General features: G+C 36.5%; 1 protein-coding gene across 1 annotated transcript in view; it reads right to left on the bottom strand.

Annotated features, from left to right (window-relative positions):
- Positions 1-1,204: 1,204 nt before the first annotated feature.
- CNTN6 (contactin 6) overlaps positions 1,205-17,590 on the bottom strand; it is a 292,595-nt gene continuing 276,209 nt past the window's right edge. The window contains 5 exon segments of the mRNA XM_032411799.1: positions 1,205-4,570; positions 4,572-4,632; positions 5,460-5,628; positions 6,386-6,498; positions 15,960-16,146. Coding sequence (XP_032267690.1) covers positions 4,528-4,570; positions 4,572-4,632; positions 5,460-5,628; positions 6,386-6,498; positions 15,960-16,146 — 573 coding nt within the window. The 3' untranslated portion in view covers positions 1,205-4,527.

Here is a 17,590-nt window from a genome sequence, read left to right as displayed (position 1 = left end):
AATAGCTTGTTATAAAAGGTTGACCAGACTTCCTAGACCTAAGGTTTATGTATATAAAAAACAATTCCATAGAACACAGAACCTTGCTATTCAAGGGACACAGGGTAAGACTGTGACACACAAACTAGAAGTCAATAAACAAAACCAAGCCCACTAATTTGATGGTAATGAGATAAAGAAGTAAGTGTAAAAAAAGATTAACTAGCCATCAGTTATTTTCAAACTTTTGATTTTTCTCTAAAGATAAAAGCTTTAAATAAGAATAATTGAATTGATTTATATACACTAACCTACTCTTTTTCTGCCAAGTAAGAATATTTTAAAATTGGACATGTAAAGCAAACCAGTATTTATACTCAACTTCATGTCATCAAAGAGTGGACATTTTACCACAAAAAGCAGAAGAAAGCTGTAATCTCTTAAATAGTTCACAAATTATTCATTATTAAAATCTCATCACACCGTATGAATTTTTCTCATTTTTCACTGAACAATGAAAGTTTTATCACAGCTTTGCACTTGGGGACCTCTGAAACGCACCAGCAATTCTCAGTGGAGAGTAGAGATGGGTCAGAATTTCTGAGGGTTCTTTGTGGCTTGAAAAAGCATACTTAATATACCCATTGTTTTAGTAATGAAAATTCAATTAACTCAGAGTTAAAGAAAGCTCAAGAAAGCTCAACACAATTACATAGGCTAGTGAAAATATAGAAATAAATTGGAAAAGCTGTGCAGAGTGTGCGTGTGTCGTGAAAGGTAATGAAACACTGCCTCATACTAAAAGTAGTCCACTCTGCGGCTCGATGGAGAATTGCAGGGGTTTTTTTTGTTTTTTGTTTTTTGTTTTAAAGATTTTATTCATTTATTTGACAGAGAGAAACACAGCGAGAGAGGGAACACAAGCAGGAGTAGTGGAAGAGGGAGAAGCAGGCTTCCCGCTGAGCAGGGAGGCCAATGCGGGGCTCGATCCCAGGACCCTGGGACCATGACCCGAGCCGAAGGCAGACGCTCAATGACGAGCCACCCAAGCGCCCCAAGAATTGCAGGGTTTTAAAGGAACTCAGAGATCTTGTAATCCAACATCTCATTTTTACAGATGAAGAAACTGTGAAGAATATTTCGATAATTCCATTTCAAAAGTTGATGAGGTTAGAATTGAATTATTTAAACTCATGAAAAACAACACCATAATGGTTATTTTTATGTGTCAATGTGACTGGGCTGCAGGGGGCCCAGATATTTGGTTAATATTCTGGGTGTGTCTGTGAGGAAGTTTCTGGAGGAGTTTGAATCAGTAGACAGAGTGAAGAAAACTGCCCTTTCCAATGTGACTGGACCTCATCCAATCCACTGAAGGCCTAAGTAAATAAAATAAAAGGCTATGGAAGAATTATTTCTGCCTGACAGTCTTCATGCTAGAACATTCGTCCTCTCCTTTCATAGTCAGACTGAGAACAAAAATTATACCATAAGCTCTCCTGGTTCCCAGATCCAGACTGGAGCTAGGCCATTGGCTCTCCTGGTCTGGAATTCTTCGCCTCCATAACTACATATCAATTCCTTATAATCTCCCTCTTTCTCTCTCTTTTTATATATATTTATACATGTGTGCAATTGTGTATACACACTCCTGCACACAAACACACATCCTATTGGTTCTGTTTCTCAGGAGAAACCTGACTAATTCAAGTACTGAGTTCAACAGTGATGTGATTACCAAATTCTTGAATTCTATTGAATTAAATATGTAATTCTACAGCAAATAATATAATAATTATGGCATATGGGGAGTGTTTAAAAGTTAACATCTCAAAGAGTCTAGCCTGATAAGATCTAGAGGCTTATAAAGAGTAGATTCACTTATGGGAGAGAATGATTATTTTACCGCACTTGAAATCCAAGTAGATTCCAGATATCTCTCACTGTATTTGCTGTTAAAGATAGAAGGCATGTTCTCTTATTGACCACCTTCTGGTGTACAGTTAGAAAAGGGACACTGACCTGGGAGGATTTTAGTGTGAAGAATAGGAGAAGAGAGGACATGGAGCTGATTTGAAGTTAACATTACCTGGCAGCCCATGGCTTTATAGGGTCATAAATCTGCTGTGTCAAGTCTCCTAATCCTTATTATTCCCTTTTCCTCTAAGCTGTTTCCAGGTGCAACCACATTTTTTCTCCTTCCTGTAAGAAGTACGGAAATAAGTTATCATGCTTAAAACAGTTTTTAACAGCAATATACTCGGTCAATAAAGGGATCCACTAGAAATCTCTCCTAAATATCAGGCAAGTACATACATCACACAGAATATCTTCCTGAAATGGATTGATGGAATCATCATTGGTTCCATTCTTTAGTCCCATTTAGTGTCCAGAGTAGGTACACTACTCATTTTTCTTGTAACTTTTTTGGATTTTGACATAAACATAGGCAGGATCTGTTTTCACAGTCTACTAGGCACTTAAGGAAATATAGTAACTTCTTTCATTAGGGGTTTAGTTCATAGCAGCAGATGATGGCAGCTCCATTTGTTGGCAACTTACAACGTTGCATGCATTACACTAACTACTTGTGCACGTTATGTCCTTTAATCCTGATAATAGCAATATGGGGATGTTAAAATATGTGTCCAAGGCTCACTAAGAGTAGAGATTCAAATCAGTCAAGAGCCAAAGCAGATGCTATTTAATATTAATGCCAAGTTAGATTCCAAATAATTAGTATGGGTTGATAAAAAATAAATATTAGATATTGAATAATGCATACTTTTAATACTCCAACAATCATGAATGAAAGCACAACTTCAAACCTGTAAGAGTTACTGATAAGAACTGCCTTAGCCTTCTTCAGACTTGTACACATATGACTATGTATCTAATTCACTTAATCAGTGGAAACAAAAATCTCACAGTATATTTAACTCTCAATACCTGCTTTGAGGAGGAAGATACAAATCTTGTCTCTCACCAAGTTGAGAAAACCATTGAGACCATGTGGCCCTGGTATTTCTGGTCAATACAGATGTGTCGTGGACAGGCAGCTGTTAACATGAGTGTGCCAAACAGCATTTGTTATTGCTTATTTATTTTGCTCCACTGAAACACAACCATATCTTAGGGCATGGAGGAGAATAAGGCTCATTAATTTGTACTGTATGCTTGACACACGATTCAGGCAGGGAGAAATTCTGAACTATGAAAAGTCGTTGTCCATCTGCTGCTGACTACACTGGGTATTTTAAACAGCTCTAAAATACATTAGAAATGAAAAGGACAAAATCCAATTTTGAGGACTGTGTGATTTGAGGGTTGTGAGGATAATTCAAATATTTTCAACATAATTAAGAGGTCGCACCATGTGAAGAAGGCAAAACTAGTGTGACCATTTCTCAATCCTAGCTCCCCAGGACATCAAGTCTGATTGGCTGGGATTGAGGGCAGACGGTCAGGAGGCCAAACTCCTCACGGCTCTTCGTGAAGGAAACGGATGGCCACATGGAATGGCATTAGCCCACTCATTAACCTTACCTTCTCTCGGACTTTTTCCAGAATGCAGTTCTAAGAAGTAGGACCACTGACTGAAATAGGTTCACCTTAGAGAAGAGTCGACCTGCAAACGTCTTTTTAAGTCTTGGACAGTGTAGGATTATTTTTATAGTTGCAGGGAAGATTGACTATACATATATATTGACCAAAATGTCAAAAACTTGGTTAAATAATTCTGTTACTAGATTTATTTATTGTATGAAACAAGGCCACATGCATTGCTAACAATTTGTAATAATTACCTGAGATTTGTTCATGCAACTTTTTCCTTAGGAGAATTCAAAATTGATTTAAAAAATTAAATTTTGCTGTGAGAAATTGCTTATTATATACCAGAGTTGTTAGATTGTCTTAGATGGATGCTTATTTCCCTTTTCTCTTTCTTTGCCGTAAAGCACTTTTTCCTGCCATTTTTCCTCCTAGAAAAGTGAGTTGAAAAGAACATCATGTATATACATATATTATTGGGTACAAATATTTCCCAGCCTCACCTCATTTAGAGGTAAAAGCACATCATCACCCTTTGGAATAGCTTACATTTTTAAAGAATCCCAACTATAAACAAATAATTACATTTTATTTCCAAGTAGGGTAAACATTTTTAACACTGAAGTAAATTGCCTGGAGCATGTAAAAAATATACATCTTCTCTATGATAACTGCAACCTATCTCATATTTATCATCGTCATCAAGGGGAGCTATTTATATTTTCCATAGAAGTCACTTAAAAGCCATAGCAGTTACAAATCCACAGATTATCTGGCACTTTCTGAATGTATGTAATCATGTGTGAACTTTAAAATTCAAAAATGTTTAAAATTGTTTTATTAATGTACTATAGATATTTACAAGATCTTAATAATATACACTTTTTTTTTTTCCTTTCCAAACAAGTCTGTATTAATAACATATTTTGTGATGGGGGCTGGAGAGCTTATTTACAGAATGATTTACTTTCAAAAAATTCTCAAAGACTTATGGTTTTATTCATCGTGTACGTGGTTGAATTGTAAAACAGTAAAAAATGATGACAACTGACAGGGAGGAGACGCTAGGTTCTAAGGCCGGAATTCCTCTGGAACTCAAACCTGCAAAACATAAAAACAAAACAAAATACCTTGAGAAAAAATAAAATTGCTTGTTAGATTAAGTTTTCGTGCATCCTATCATTTCTCTTCTAATAACATGTGCTAGCACACTAGCTGCACTTACATTATATTTAATTTTAGGAAGTGTTGTTAGCCTTCTGTCCTAGGATAACTGTTTTAAATGTAAAAATGAACAAGAAAAATGCCTAAACTGGCCAAGTCTGACCGAAGGGTAGATTAGGATTTGCCAGTGTGTGGTGGCTGAGGATTTCACCCAGCTACCACTTCAGGCAGTTGAGGAAGTGATTCTTCCAAAGCAGAAATAATCAACGATTATTACGTGCTAAATCTGACTGATTGGTGTTACCTGCTTAGAACACTGTATTGAGAGGATTTGAGAGTTGTGACTCAGCTCAGTATGCATGTCATGATTGATTAGAGATGCCTGCCACAGAAATGGGAATAGGAGTACATGTGTTTCATAAATTTTCTATCCCTGCTCCCAGAAGCCTATGAGTACCCAGAAAAAACTTTCTGATTTTTGTGCCCATAGAATGAATTCTGCACCAAAGACACACAGTTGTGTGTGTTTTCTTTTGCTTCCTTTTTGAGATTCAAATGAAGAAACATAAAACTGTTTATAATATGTAAGCATGTTGCAAATTTGAGGGATTATTTAAAGAAAACTTGACTCATCACCTCTTGTTCACAACTGTAAATGGAAACATAGACCTTTTATTTTTTTCAGCCAACCTTCAGAGAGCCTAGATCTCATGCTGCAGCTGTCTAGATTCAAAATCTACAACAGCGATGGTGATTCAACTTACTTGACATTTTTGGAATTCTAATTTCCTCACTGCTGCTTCCATCCCCGCCATCGCTAACTGTTCTTATTTCAATCAAGTAGTCTTCTTCAAACGGAACCAGAAGCTCGGCCGATGTATTGTTTGTTTCCAAAATATGTGTTTTACTCTGTCTGTTTTGCCGGTACAGAATCTGAATAAAATGGTGAATCAAGTTAAATGGACAAGTCACTCTTTTTAAAGTCCAGACACTCTCGTGGAACACTATGAGACATATCATTATAAATGCTGTACTCCTTGAATGGGAGTATCCAGTCCGTGCCTTTTCCTTAAATTTAGTCATAAAAAAAAAGATTTTGTCTTTGGCCAATGCTTCTGAAATGAGAATAGATTTATCTCTATTAATTAAATAGCTTGAGGCTATTATCTTTGGAGGTCACTATGAAAAGTCACTGGTTAGTTTGGACCGGTTTCAAATGTCTGAATACGTGGATTTGCCAGGATATGTTGTCCATTACAACTGATGGAAAAAATTTGCTATGGGTACTTGGCTATACTCTTGTTAGATTCTTTGTATGTTGTTAAAAGCTCACATCCTACTGCAGCCTAACTTCTAGAAATTCTACTTGAATATATTCTTGGACTTCATTCTCATCTCACCTTACTACCCACACACACCATCATATTTTGATGGCAAGGGGAGTCACTTGAAGAAAAATTGTTGTGTATTATTAAGTTTTATTCTTGTTGTTCCATGACACATTACTGTCCTCAGAATATAAAAATTTTCAATGAAGAATTTGAGAGCAGCAATGCTAAGTATTTTTCAAATATTTTTAAAAAGATTCCTGTATTTCCACATGCATAAATTTGTTTCTTATTTGGTTGTAACACTCTTGGTTCCTTAGTAACTTAAATGATATTAGTAAAGAAAAAAACAAAATACTCACCTTGTAGCCCAACACTTCAGACTCATTTTCCATGGTTTTTACGTGCTCCCAGTTCAGGCATAATTTAGAGTTTGTCAGCTTCCAGGCAATGTTAGCTGGTGGTTGGCTTGGAGCTTTAAGGAGATAATAAAAGATCCAAATGAATATTAATTAGCTCATGGTTACTGTATGACCCATCAACATGAAAAGGGAAAATAAGTCCTGGATGATTATCAAAGAAGAAGCAAAAATGTTTTCAGTGTCATTTGAAATATCATATTAATTCTCATCAGAATAAGAAAATTCATTTAAATTCTGGTCATTTGGGACTGTCTTTGTGACAAATTTATGAATTAATAATGGCTTGTTGCATGTCCAGTATTAATTTATTAATCGTTGTTGTTGAGTTTGTTTACTTTACCATACATAAATAGATGGAGGGCTCTGTTATCTAGTGTTCCATTTGATCATCAATCAATGAGCATGTAAAGCAAATTCAGGCTGCAAACCTTTTATACATATCAACACAGAGGTGTTAATTCCTGGTAGTCTTTTCCTTTTTAATCTTATATTAGTTGGGACTCTTTGACTTTAAGTAACACAATCAACTCAAGCTATGATAAGCAAAATAGTAAGAGATTGTGAAGCATATTGGGGAATTTCTTAGAACTCCTGCCAAATGCAGCAGAGCTTTAAGAGGGGCCAAATAAAAATGTCAAAAAGTCAAGAAGTTCTTTCTGCTTCCCACAGTAGTGTTTGCTGCATGCTCATCTTCCTATAGACCATTATTTTGTCATTCTCAGGGTATGTGGCACAAATCATGACTGTTCTCCATATCTGACATTTGAAACCTACTCTGTTCAGAGATAGTCCAGTCTAGAAGTCCCAGGAGAAAGATGATGATTGACTTAATTTGGCCATGTTTATCTTAGCCTAATCAATTGTGGCTAGATAGTGAGAAGAATGCATGTCATTTAATATAGAGCTGTTGGGAACCCAGAAAAAAGAAAACCATTACAAACTGGGTGATCATCCCAAAAGGCATTTACTTTAAATCCAAAATGCAGTTTTTAGTTCCCTGAAATTAATGTTGTCTCGGAGAAAGATGGTAAGTAAAAGGGACAATGGCTCTAAGGTAATGGACCTAGTCCAACTGGAGAATTCTACATATGAGAAAACTAGAATCCAGATTGGGAGGCCACTTATCCAAAAGCTAGCAGTTAAAGGGTGACTGAGTCACAACAGAATCCCGGTCTCTTGATTTCCAAGCTGGTGATCCTCCATGACAACATGCTGCTTCTCAAAGATTTGAGTCCACATGATTATTTTTGAGATTCAGAAAACTGGAGAGATTAAAAATAATTCAGCTGGAAGGCAGAGGCAAAGATAAAACTACCCAGCAAGATGTTTTTGGCATCTTATTTGAATTTGTGAGGCTGAATGAACATAAAATTTAACTCATTATAACACTGATGGAAATGGAAATGATTTCTTTTAGAGCTTTGACCCAACTGCTATTTATTCTCTTATATGTCACTGGAAAAGTCTCAGGGTGTCTGACATTGCATTATCATATATTCCCCTGTTACCATAAACCCACAGGGACATTATTCTTGTTCACCTAGTTACTTACACCTCAGCTGGGACATGGCCAAGAGATAAATGTTTCCCCCACTTCTCCCAGTGGGGCTCAGTTCATATTTTATAATGGATTTGTCACATTGAATTATAGTTATTCTTGATCATGTGTTTCTTTAAATTTATTGAGGTCATGTGCCTTGTTCAACTCTGTATTACCAACTACTGGCACAGTGGTTGGCATATAGGAGACATACAATCACATATGTTGAATAAATGACTACAATAAGATGGCTAAGGAAAAACCACTAGGAGTCCTGACTGTTTTTCTCAGGTCATATTGACTATGTGCTGGGCTGTGTGCAGACACATAGGTGACACAATGTGGCCAGTCCATTCATTATGCTTTCCTATAATCAAGATCAATTGTCATGGCCAAACCTACAGTAATTCATATGATTTATAAGATAGACTGGCCAATTGGATTAAACATGCCTTAGGACATTTCCTGACAATACAAGTCCAATCGTAATTGAAGGCCTAAGAGTTTTGCACTTAGTAAGTACTCAATGCATGTTTGTCACTATATTTATTTCTGAAGGACTAGATGTCAACAATAATTGTTTTGTAACTATTCCCCCTCAACTATCCCAGAGTGCCTTCTCTTTTTCTCAGTTATAAAAGAGATAATATAAAAATTCTCACAAGATTTCATAGTTTTAATATCTAGTATGCTCTTGTGGCACATTTCTTTTACTTCTGTTCTTTAAAAAGAAGCACTAGCATTAATGACATCATAGAATCAATACAGAGAAAATATAGATTTACTCTTTTGATGTCACTGGCAGTGATGGACTCTGAAGTTTTCATCTATTTCTGTGTCTATTTTGTTTGTTTATTTAGAGTAAAAGCACTGTTTTCAACACTATGAATCCACTGGTGAAGCTCCAGGCTGGGAGACAGAACTGACTTCTATCAACTATGTGGACAAGGAGTTGATGACTATGGCCACAACACCAAAATGTTTGTATTTGTTTCTTCATCTACCAAAGCATAAGTAAAGTATTCTGTGGACATAAAATGAGAAGAGGTTTATCAGGAATGAGTTCTTGGTATGAATGGCCAATGGCACAGATCACTTAGAATGCTTTACTCTCTTGCTATCCGGGAGGTGGAAAGAGCTGGCCTTAAAAGTCAGAGAGATGTGAATCTGTATCTAGTCTCTTCCAGGAGGCCTGGTTTTCCATCTTTGAAATGAGACAAGAATCTCCTAGTTTATAAGATTTTTAGCTTATCTGTACTAAAATATGAAAGGTTCCTCACTTGGTTAGTGGTACATGCTAAAAAACTCAGTAACTGCTAATTCTACTTCCTGAGAGTAACAATTCTCCAGCGTGGTCTTATGACATAATCAATTTTTCAATTGTGTTCAAAGTGGTTTGTTAGTAGTAATACAATTCCAAAGTTTGCAAATGATCCACTTCTTAAATATAATTAGGGTAAATTTAAGATTTGCCCTTAATAATATTGCTCTTCTTGGGTTCTTTATATGCTTTTTGAAAGACAGATAAAGTGGTAGAGTTTTAGCCAATTATCTGGGAAATTATCATAGTCTATCATCTTTCTTATCTTTGTCCATGAGGATGACTCCAATGCCAATGCCTTTTGTCTATTATTTAAATAAAAACTTTCTGAAAGTTGCTTTAGAAAGTTGCTTAATATGAACACTATTAACTGTTCTGGTTTCATGAGCTTAATGTACTTGATTAAACTGGATTTCAAATACCTATGATGACATTGAGATTTCTATTGCCTTGAACATCTAAAACACTGTCACATGGATAATATGAAACACATGCCATGGATATTTGTACCAAGTTGGCCAATGGGAAACTCAACAAACAAGCATTTTTTTAATTTTAAAAATCTTTCTGGGCAATTTTCAAAGACTAAATCATTTTCTATTAATCAAATGACAGAGCAACATTAAACTAGCCCTCTACAGCTCTAATGGTTTCCCTGTGATCAATTTTTCTGTAGATGGCATTTATATTCAACTGTAGTTCACACTGTGAACTCAATTCAAAAACAACTTCTTATGTTACACTTCTAAGTAACAGCATGGGGTTGACATTTGGGCAAGAGAGAAAGAACATAAGTGCAAGATGAAATAAAAGCTTAATTGCAAATTTACAGCAAGAAAAATCCAGTACAGAGTACTAGTCAGTCAATGACAGGGGCCAAATTGAGCCAAAATTTACAAACACTTTGTGTTGCTGGGTCTGAGTATTTCTTCCTATACAAGTAGTGTTGTTGCTGTGGTTTTTTTTTTTTTTTTTTTTCTTGGAATTGATGTAAATATTTTTATCCCTTTGATTGTAAGTCTAAATTCTGTTTAAGTGATATCTCTGTGGATCACAATACATTTGCAGTGCCCCTCAGTTGTCTTTTGGAAATAGATCGTTTTCACTAAGCTGTGATACTGTTAAATCACTGATAATCACTTTTTTAAAAAAAAGGGGGGCCAACAACATCACCAGTAACAATAATAACAAAGTTTTCAGAAGCTTTGCATATGCTGTTCTTTCTGTCTGGAGATCCCTTTGTCCACTAGCTCCTTTTCATGTTTTATGTCATATCAAAATATATACCCTTCACTTCATAGGTCCTCCTTTTTATGTATATCTCAGCTTCTTAATTTATTTGTACCACCTTTCATAATCTATAATTATTTAATTTTTGTTTTGTTTTGTTTTCTTTTCTTTTAGTTTGCCTCTTCACTAAAAGAGAAATTGCCTGAAGTCAGAGATCTTGGCTGTTTTAATCTCCATCAGGCACTAACCTATGCATAGCTCATGGGAGGTACTATTTTCTTGAGTGATCGACTGAATCATATTTCCAAAAAAAGGTTCTGTCTTCTGTTAAGCTTACCCAATCAGAATAGGCAGATATTCTGGTAAATGTGAGCTTTGCTGTCTGGGAATTTACAATGGATGATCAAGTATCAGACTGAAAATCTAGACAGTGACAGTATGACTGTATGATGGATGCAGAGTTTTTTGCTGTCACCACTATTCCGAGGTAATCTTGATGTCATCTCAAGGACATGGAAAATCAAAGTTAGATCCAGGGATAGCATTTGGAATCAGAGCTATCTTCAATGTCTCCTTAAAGCCATTCCTCATCTTCACTTTGATTGTCCTTTCATGACCCTTGAAGAAAATTTCTCCAACGATTTATTTATAAAGAGAAAGAAAGTAGAAAGTGCTTTCCTGCTTTAAGAAATGCAAAGAAAGTAAAATCACTACAGAAGAAGTATAAATACATGTTACCATGCACTGAGCTCTCGCTGTACGGCAGCCTCTGGGGCACCTTGGTGTTCATAATATCCTTTAGTTCTCAGAGCAAACCCCAGAGGAAAGTATCATCATCTCTGTTTTTCAGATGAGAAAATGGGTTCTGAGTTATGGGGGAATTAGACCTGCCACACAGGTAGTACATGGCTTAGCTGAGACTCACAGCCAACCTTCTTTCACTCAGGAGTCCCCTTCTCTTTCCAACACTATCTCAAAATGGGCCAGAGTCATGGGACACCCAGCAAATACATTAAAGGGGAAAATATGGGAAACTTATAGATCAGTAGGAAAGACATGTGACTGTTGACAGGTATGGCAGGGGCACAACACACTGAGAGAACACATTAAGTTAGACAAGGGGATGTTAAACTGTAGGTCACTAAGTCTGGGGCTGCCAGGGCTGGACAAGGAGAGAAAGGGAGTTTGGCACAGACGGTGAAAGATTCTCTTAGCTTTTGTTCTGTGGAGTAGAGAAGACAATGAAATTTTGGAAGAATAGGGCATGATTCCATTTTATGAAGAAAAATCCAAAGACCATTTGAGGTTTGGACTGAAGATTTAAGTCTGGAGAGAGAGGGACTATGTAGATGGTGAGAGATGAAGATTATAAATTAGCACAGCGTTCATGGGATGAAGAGATTCAGAGAACCCATATTCATAGTGTCTCTGTCTGACAGATGCCCAAAGAACCTTTCTAAGCCTTTGTTTTCTTATATCTAGGAATTAAAATATGAAATTCTTTGATTTGTTGTAAGAATTAAATGAAATAATGCATTGGAAAATTAACTCAGGGCTTGGGATATAGACATGCTCAGTATTTTGTAACTGTGGTAAACAGAATTAGGCCCCCTCCCTCAAAAAGTTCCATATCCTAATCCCCAGAACTTGTGGGATTAGTATTTTTAATCATCCCTCTCTTTTCTTGACTAAGTCAAAGAAATAAAAACCCTTGTAATTCCTAATTTTTTATATGGAAAAGGGGACTATGCAGATGAGATTAAGGATCTTTAGAAGGGCAAACAAGACTGAGGCAGGGGGGCCAGAGTCAGAGGAGATATGATGATGGAAGCAGAGGATTGGGATCACAGGCAGATTTGAAGACACTAAGCTGCTGGCCTTGAAAACAGAGGAAGGGGTCACAGCTAAGGTGTGTAGGTGGTCTTTAAAAGCCAGAAACCACAAGGAAACATGTTTTTCTGGACACTCGAAAAGGAGCACAGCCTATGCCAACACCTTAATTTCCAACACTGAAACTCATTTCTGACTTCTGACCTCTAGAAAAGTATGATAATAAATTCAGATTGCTTTAAACCCCTAAATTGTGGAAATCCGAACAGCAACAATAAGAATCTAAAACACTTTGTATCTCATTTTCACAATGTCAATGATATAGAATGTTACAGAATGAAATTAGAGGTTTAATTTGTATTCAAATATGATGAGATGGAGACTTGTAGAACTTCTTATTCTCAAGTCCTTGTTGGCTGTTTTGATCACAACACTGAAGCATACAGATTGGTAAAAGCCAAATTCAAGAAATATTGAAACAAATTTGCCATAAAGAAATTAGGAATTATAAGGTTTTTTTTATTTAATCAAGAAAGAAGGTGTTCTTAAAATAACTAAACTTCGTTTTAAATTTTCTGACTCTCATCTCACTTTTCTCTCAGCAGATATATTCTAACATTACATCTTGGGGAGATTACTCCTTGTTAATCAAACTGTTTTCAAAGGATATGTTCCACGCTCTTTGATGAAGATGATCATGTGTTAATGCTCAAACAAACTACCAATAATCTTCTTGGCATTTAATCCAAATTTCAGTTAAGCCCACTTGAAGTATCAAGTACTTAAAGTAGGTCAACTGAACAAACTTGAGATCACCATGTCAAAAATGAGTTTTCTACCTAAACATGGAGGATAGGTTAGCATAAACTAATACACGGTTGATTTAAGTTGTATGGACAATCAAACTGGCAAATTCAGGTTGCAGAAAAAAATTATTTTTTAAGTTTTTAAAGATATACACAATCTTTTTAAAGTAGTTTATTGTTCAAATCTCAGTCCACCTTAAACTGGTCAATAGGAATACATGTAATATGACCTGACTTAAACATTGCCTCAACAACTGCATTATCATGTCTGTCCATTTATCACAATACAAATCTGTGAGGTTTTTTTTAATGCTATCTTTTTTTTTTAAGATTTTATTTATTTATTTGACAGAGAGATAGAGAGCACAAGTAGGCAGAGTGGCAGGCTGAGGGAGAGGGAGAAGCAGGCTCTCCGCTGAGCAGGGAGCCGGACGTGGGGCTCGATCCCAGGACCCTGGGATCATGACCTGAGCCGAAGGCAGCCGCTTAACCGACTGAGCCACCCAGGCGCCCCTTTAATGCTATCTTTACACATTTTTAATCACCCTTGATTTTGCCTGAGATAGAAACTGAATGACACACAAGATGTTCTGTGAGTTTGGCATCTCTCAGTCAGCGAGAATGAAATGCCTGGGCAATCTTAAAACCACTGAATGACTGGAAATTCCATCCAGATTTGCAGATTAGCTGGAAGAGGCCAGACTCCAGAAGGACTCCGGAAGCAAATCATTCTTACCAGCATATGGCAATGGCTTCATTGATATGGTCAGCATGGGATAAAACAAGAAGAGGAATAGAACTATATTTCTAGCTAGTCAGTTCTTGAGTATCGCTCATGACCAATTTCTTTCCAACTGGGTGGATTGGAAGAGAGCTGGGTTAAGAATTGTTGGTCGCACATACTCTACCCTTGAAATGGACTGATCCCAGAGGCTTTTTGTTCATCTGTTTGTTTTTTTCTTAGCAAGAAACTTTGTATTTTCCAAGGTGCTCCTATAATCAGCACCACATTTGTGCCTCACCAATGATTTGGGAAAGGAGTGAGGGCAGAGAGAATTTTTACTTAGTAGGTAAGAAAATTAAAGAAGAAAAAATGGAATGTCTTATTCTGTTTCAGGTAATGAGTCAGAGATGTATCCAGAAATAGAACACAGGTCTTTGGCTGCTGGCCTGGTGATGTGGACAGAAGTGGATTGTGTATTCTACAATCAAAAGTTTAATAGCTGAGATGGTTTCTAAGTTCTTTTTAGATAGGACAAATATATGTATATGGGAAAAAACTTTATATCACTTAATTTTCAAACTATGTTCCAGCACTTATTCTTTTTCAATATACAGGAGAGAAAAGAATACTGCATTTAAAAGCAAGCTATACAGGGGCGCCTGGGTGGCTCAGTCATTAAGCGTCTGCCTTCGGCTCAGGTCATGGTTCCAGGGTCCTGGGATCGAGCCCTGCATCGGGCTCCCTGCTTAGTGGGAAGCCTGCTTCTCCCTCTCCCACTCCCCCTGCTTGTGTTCCCTCTCTCACTGTGCCTCTCTCTGTCAAATAAATAAATAAAATCTTTAAAAAAAATAAAAAATAAATAAAAGCAAGCTATACATTTCCTGTGTATCCATTTAGTCTTCCTCAAAATTCAGCAACTATATTTGAACCCATATAATGTTTGAACTGTTTCTCAAAATTAAGCAACTATATTTGAATCCTTTTTTCCATCAGGGTTCAGAGACCAAAGAATGTGTTTTTAAAAGCCTGTGAGCACAAATAATTTATGTTCATCTATAACATGTAAGGAATATACAAATATTATACAATCATAACAAGTACACATGGCAGCTCTTACTACATCATATTTGATCACTGTGTTTCATATTATAGAATATTTGAGTGATGCCAGACTCACTCACAGGACAAACACAGCAACAATCCACTATTCATCCTTTATTCAGTAGGCCTTGCCTATGCGAAAGACAGCTGGCTGACTATTAAGGGAGTTAAAAAGAAGCAGAAGAGTTAATTCTTAAATTTGAGGGACTTCCAAGTACACTGCAGTGATAAGCTATTCTAGAAAGAAAGATCTAGACATCTGGCAGTGCTAGGATCACCTCAGAATACAGTCTAATACTAAGCATTTTCTAAAGGATATACTAGAGGGGCACCTGGGTGGCTCAGTGGTTAAGCATCTGCCTTCAGATCAGGTTATGATCCCAGGGTCCTGGGATCAAGTCCCGCATCAGGCTCCTTGCTCAGCAGGGAGCCTGCTTCTCCCTCTGCCTGCCACTCCCCCCTGCTTGTGCTCTCTCTTTCTCTCTCTGACAACTAAATAAATAAAATCTTAAAAAACACTAAAGGATGTACTAGATACTTTCTTTATGTCTTTCCTTCTTGAAGAGAGCCCTGTGAGGAAATAGGTACTATTTTTCTCTATTTTCCAGGTGAGGCTATTGAGACCCTGAAAGTTTAAATAACCACCCAACAATCCAAGGATGAGAGGTCAGGTTTTGAACTCAGGTTGGGGGAGGGCATCAGAACCTATGCTTTTAAACATTACACTCTTCTGTCTTTAATCTATATACTCAGAATATTTTTTCTTTTGGAATTTCAATAAGATCAAATGGTTTCTTTTGATTGTTATGAGAAAGTTTCAACAATTGTTCATATTTAAAGGATAAACTAGCCAAACAAAGCATTCAGTAAAATGATGAGATGGGAGGAATGAAATGGAGATTGAGCAAATATGTTTCTATTTATAGATGAGTCTTGGTCCTTGCTGTGGGATGCATACTTACGAGACTTTTTGGTGGTAACGTTGACTGGGGGGCTTGAGGGCCCTGCTCCAGCAGTGTTGTAAGCTCTCACGGAAGCAAAGTAGATGGTATTGGCTTTCAGCCCTGTAATGTTTTTGGTTGTGACATTCCCACTGACGCTAATTTTCCTAATCATGGATTCTTTGGAGTCATCTGTCCAGTATAATACCTGATCATTAAAAACAAAGAACAAATAATTCATTATTTCTCAGCAGCTATCAACCATGGTAGGGTATGGGAAGAAACAGGAACATAAATAGAAGAATATTTTCTAATTACAATGGTTATACAACAACAACAACAAAATAATCAGGGTCTAATGTTTATAGGGAGGAAATTTAAAAATACAAATTCACAATGGAAATTAGAGAAACTAGAGGTTTTTTAAGAATACCAAAATAAAGTGGGGCACCTGGGTGGCTCAGTCAGTTAAGTGCCAGACACTTGATTTTGGCTTGGGTCGTGATCTCGGGGTCATGAGATCGAACCCCACGCTGGGCTCTGTGCTCAGTGCAGTGTCTTCTTGGGATTTTCTCTGTTCCTCTCCCTCTGCCCCTCCCCCCAAAATAAAATAAATAAATAAAATCTTTAAAGAAAGAAAAGGAACACCAAAAGACAGTATTTCATGAGCTCTCTAAATGTTATCAGCTTAAACAAAGGGTATATAATAACTTGGACCAAAACAAGATTCATACCATCAATCAAGGACGTTGGTTATGATGTTTTACTCTTGACATTTCCTCCAGAGTTCTTTGAATGACAGGTTAATTAATAATTCAACTTATATCAAGCTCTTCCTATACATTAGCACTGACTTAGGCACATAGAAAAAGACAAAAGAGAATAAAGCTTGGTGCCTGCCTAGGATTCCCTTATAATCTCATTAAGAGATTAGAATATATAGGTGAACAAAAAGCAGAGGATGCATTCCAAAGAAGTGATATTGGAAAAAAAAAAATGCTCTGGGAATTTGAAGAAAGACAACATCAGGGAGTGATTAGAAAAGGGTTCAAAGAAAAGAGGAGACTAGAGATGAGATTTCAGAAATAAATAGGATTCAGATAAGAGGTAAGGCATTTCAGGATTACAGTAGGAAGAGAGATAGATCATATGAATAGAACTTTCTTTTTTTTTCTTTTCCTCTTTTCTTTCTTTCTTTTTGGACCAGAAGTTGCATTAAAAACAACAACAACAACAACAAAAACAGTACAAGGCAAAATTTAAAAGTTTAGAATTGTTTTTTTAACTCCAAAATAAAATAAATGTATTTTCCGTTTGGGGAATCACTGGATTTGCAAGTTAAAGAGTAATAAGTAATTAATAAGTCTCGTCGCTTGACTTTGTGAGAGTTAAGGCCCATAAATGTGATTTACTGCATTCTATACAGACTATAAAGGACAGATTAAGGAGAATCTAGGTTTTTTTCTTATCATTTAACTGCCTTTTCCAAGATGACTATATCTATTCAAGTCATGCTCCAATTCAAAGACAGCTTTCCCAGTAAAATTCTTCTATGGTTTAAGATCATTGAGGATTAGACATTTATTACTCCCCAAGAAACAAATATGATGGTGATTTGAATAAATAAATATGATAATCACTCGGTCACCTTC

Source organism: Phoca vitulina, unplaced genomic scaffold (assembly GCF_004348235.1).
Source record: "Phoca vitulina isolate PV1807 unplaced genomic scaffold, GSC_HSeal_1.0 scaffold13, whole genome shotgun sequence".
Classification (NCBI taxonomy): domain Eukaryota; kingdom Metazoa; phylum Chordata; class Mammalia; order Carnivora; family Phocidae; genus Phoca; species Phoca vitulina.
The sequence above is the reverse complement of the archived record's forward strand: the minus strand, read 5'-3'. Positions and strand labels throughout refer to the sequence as shown.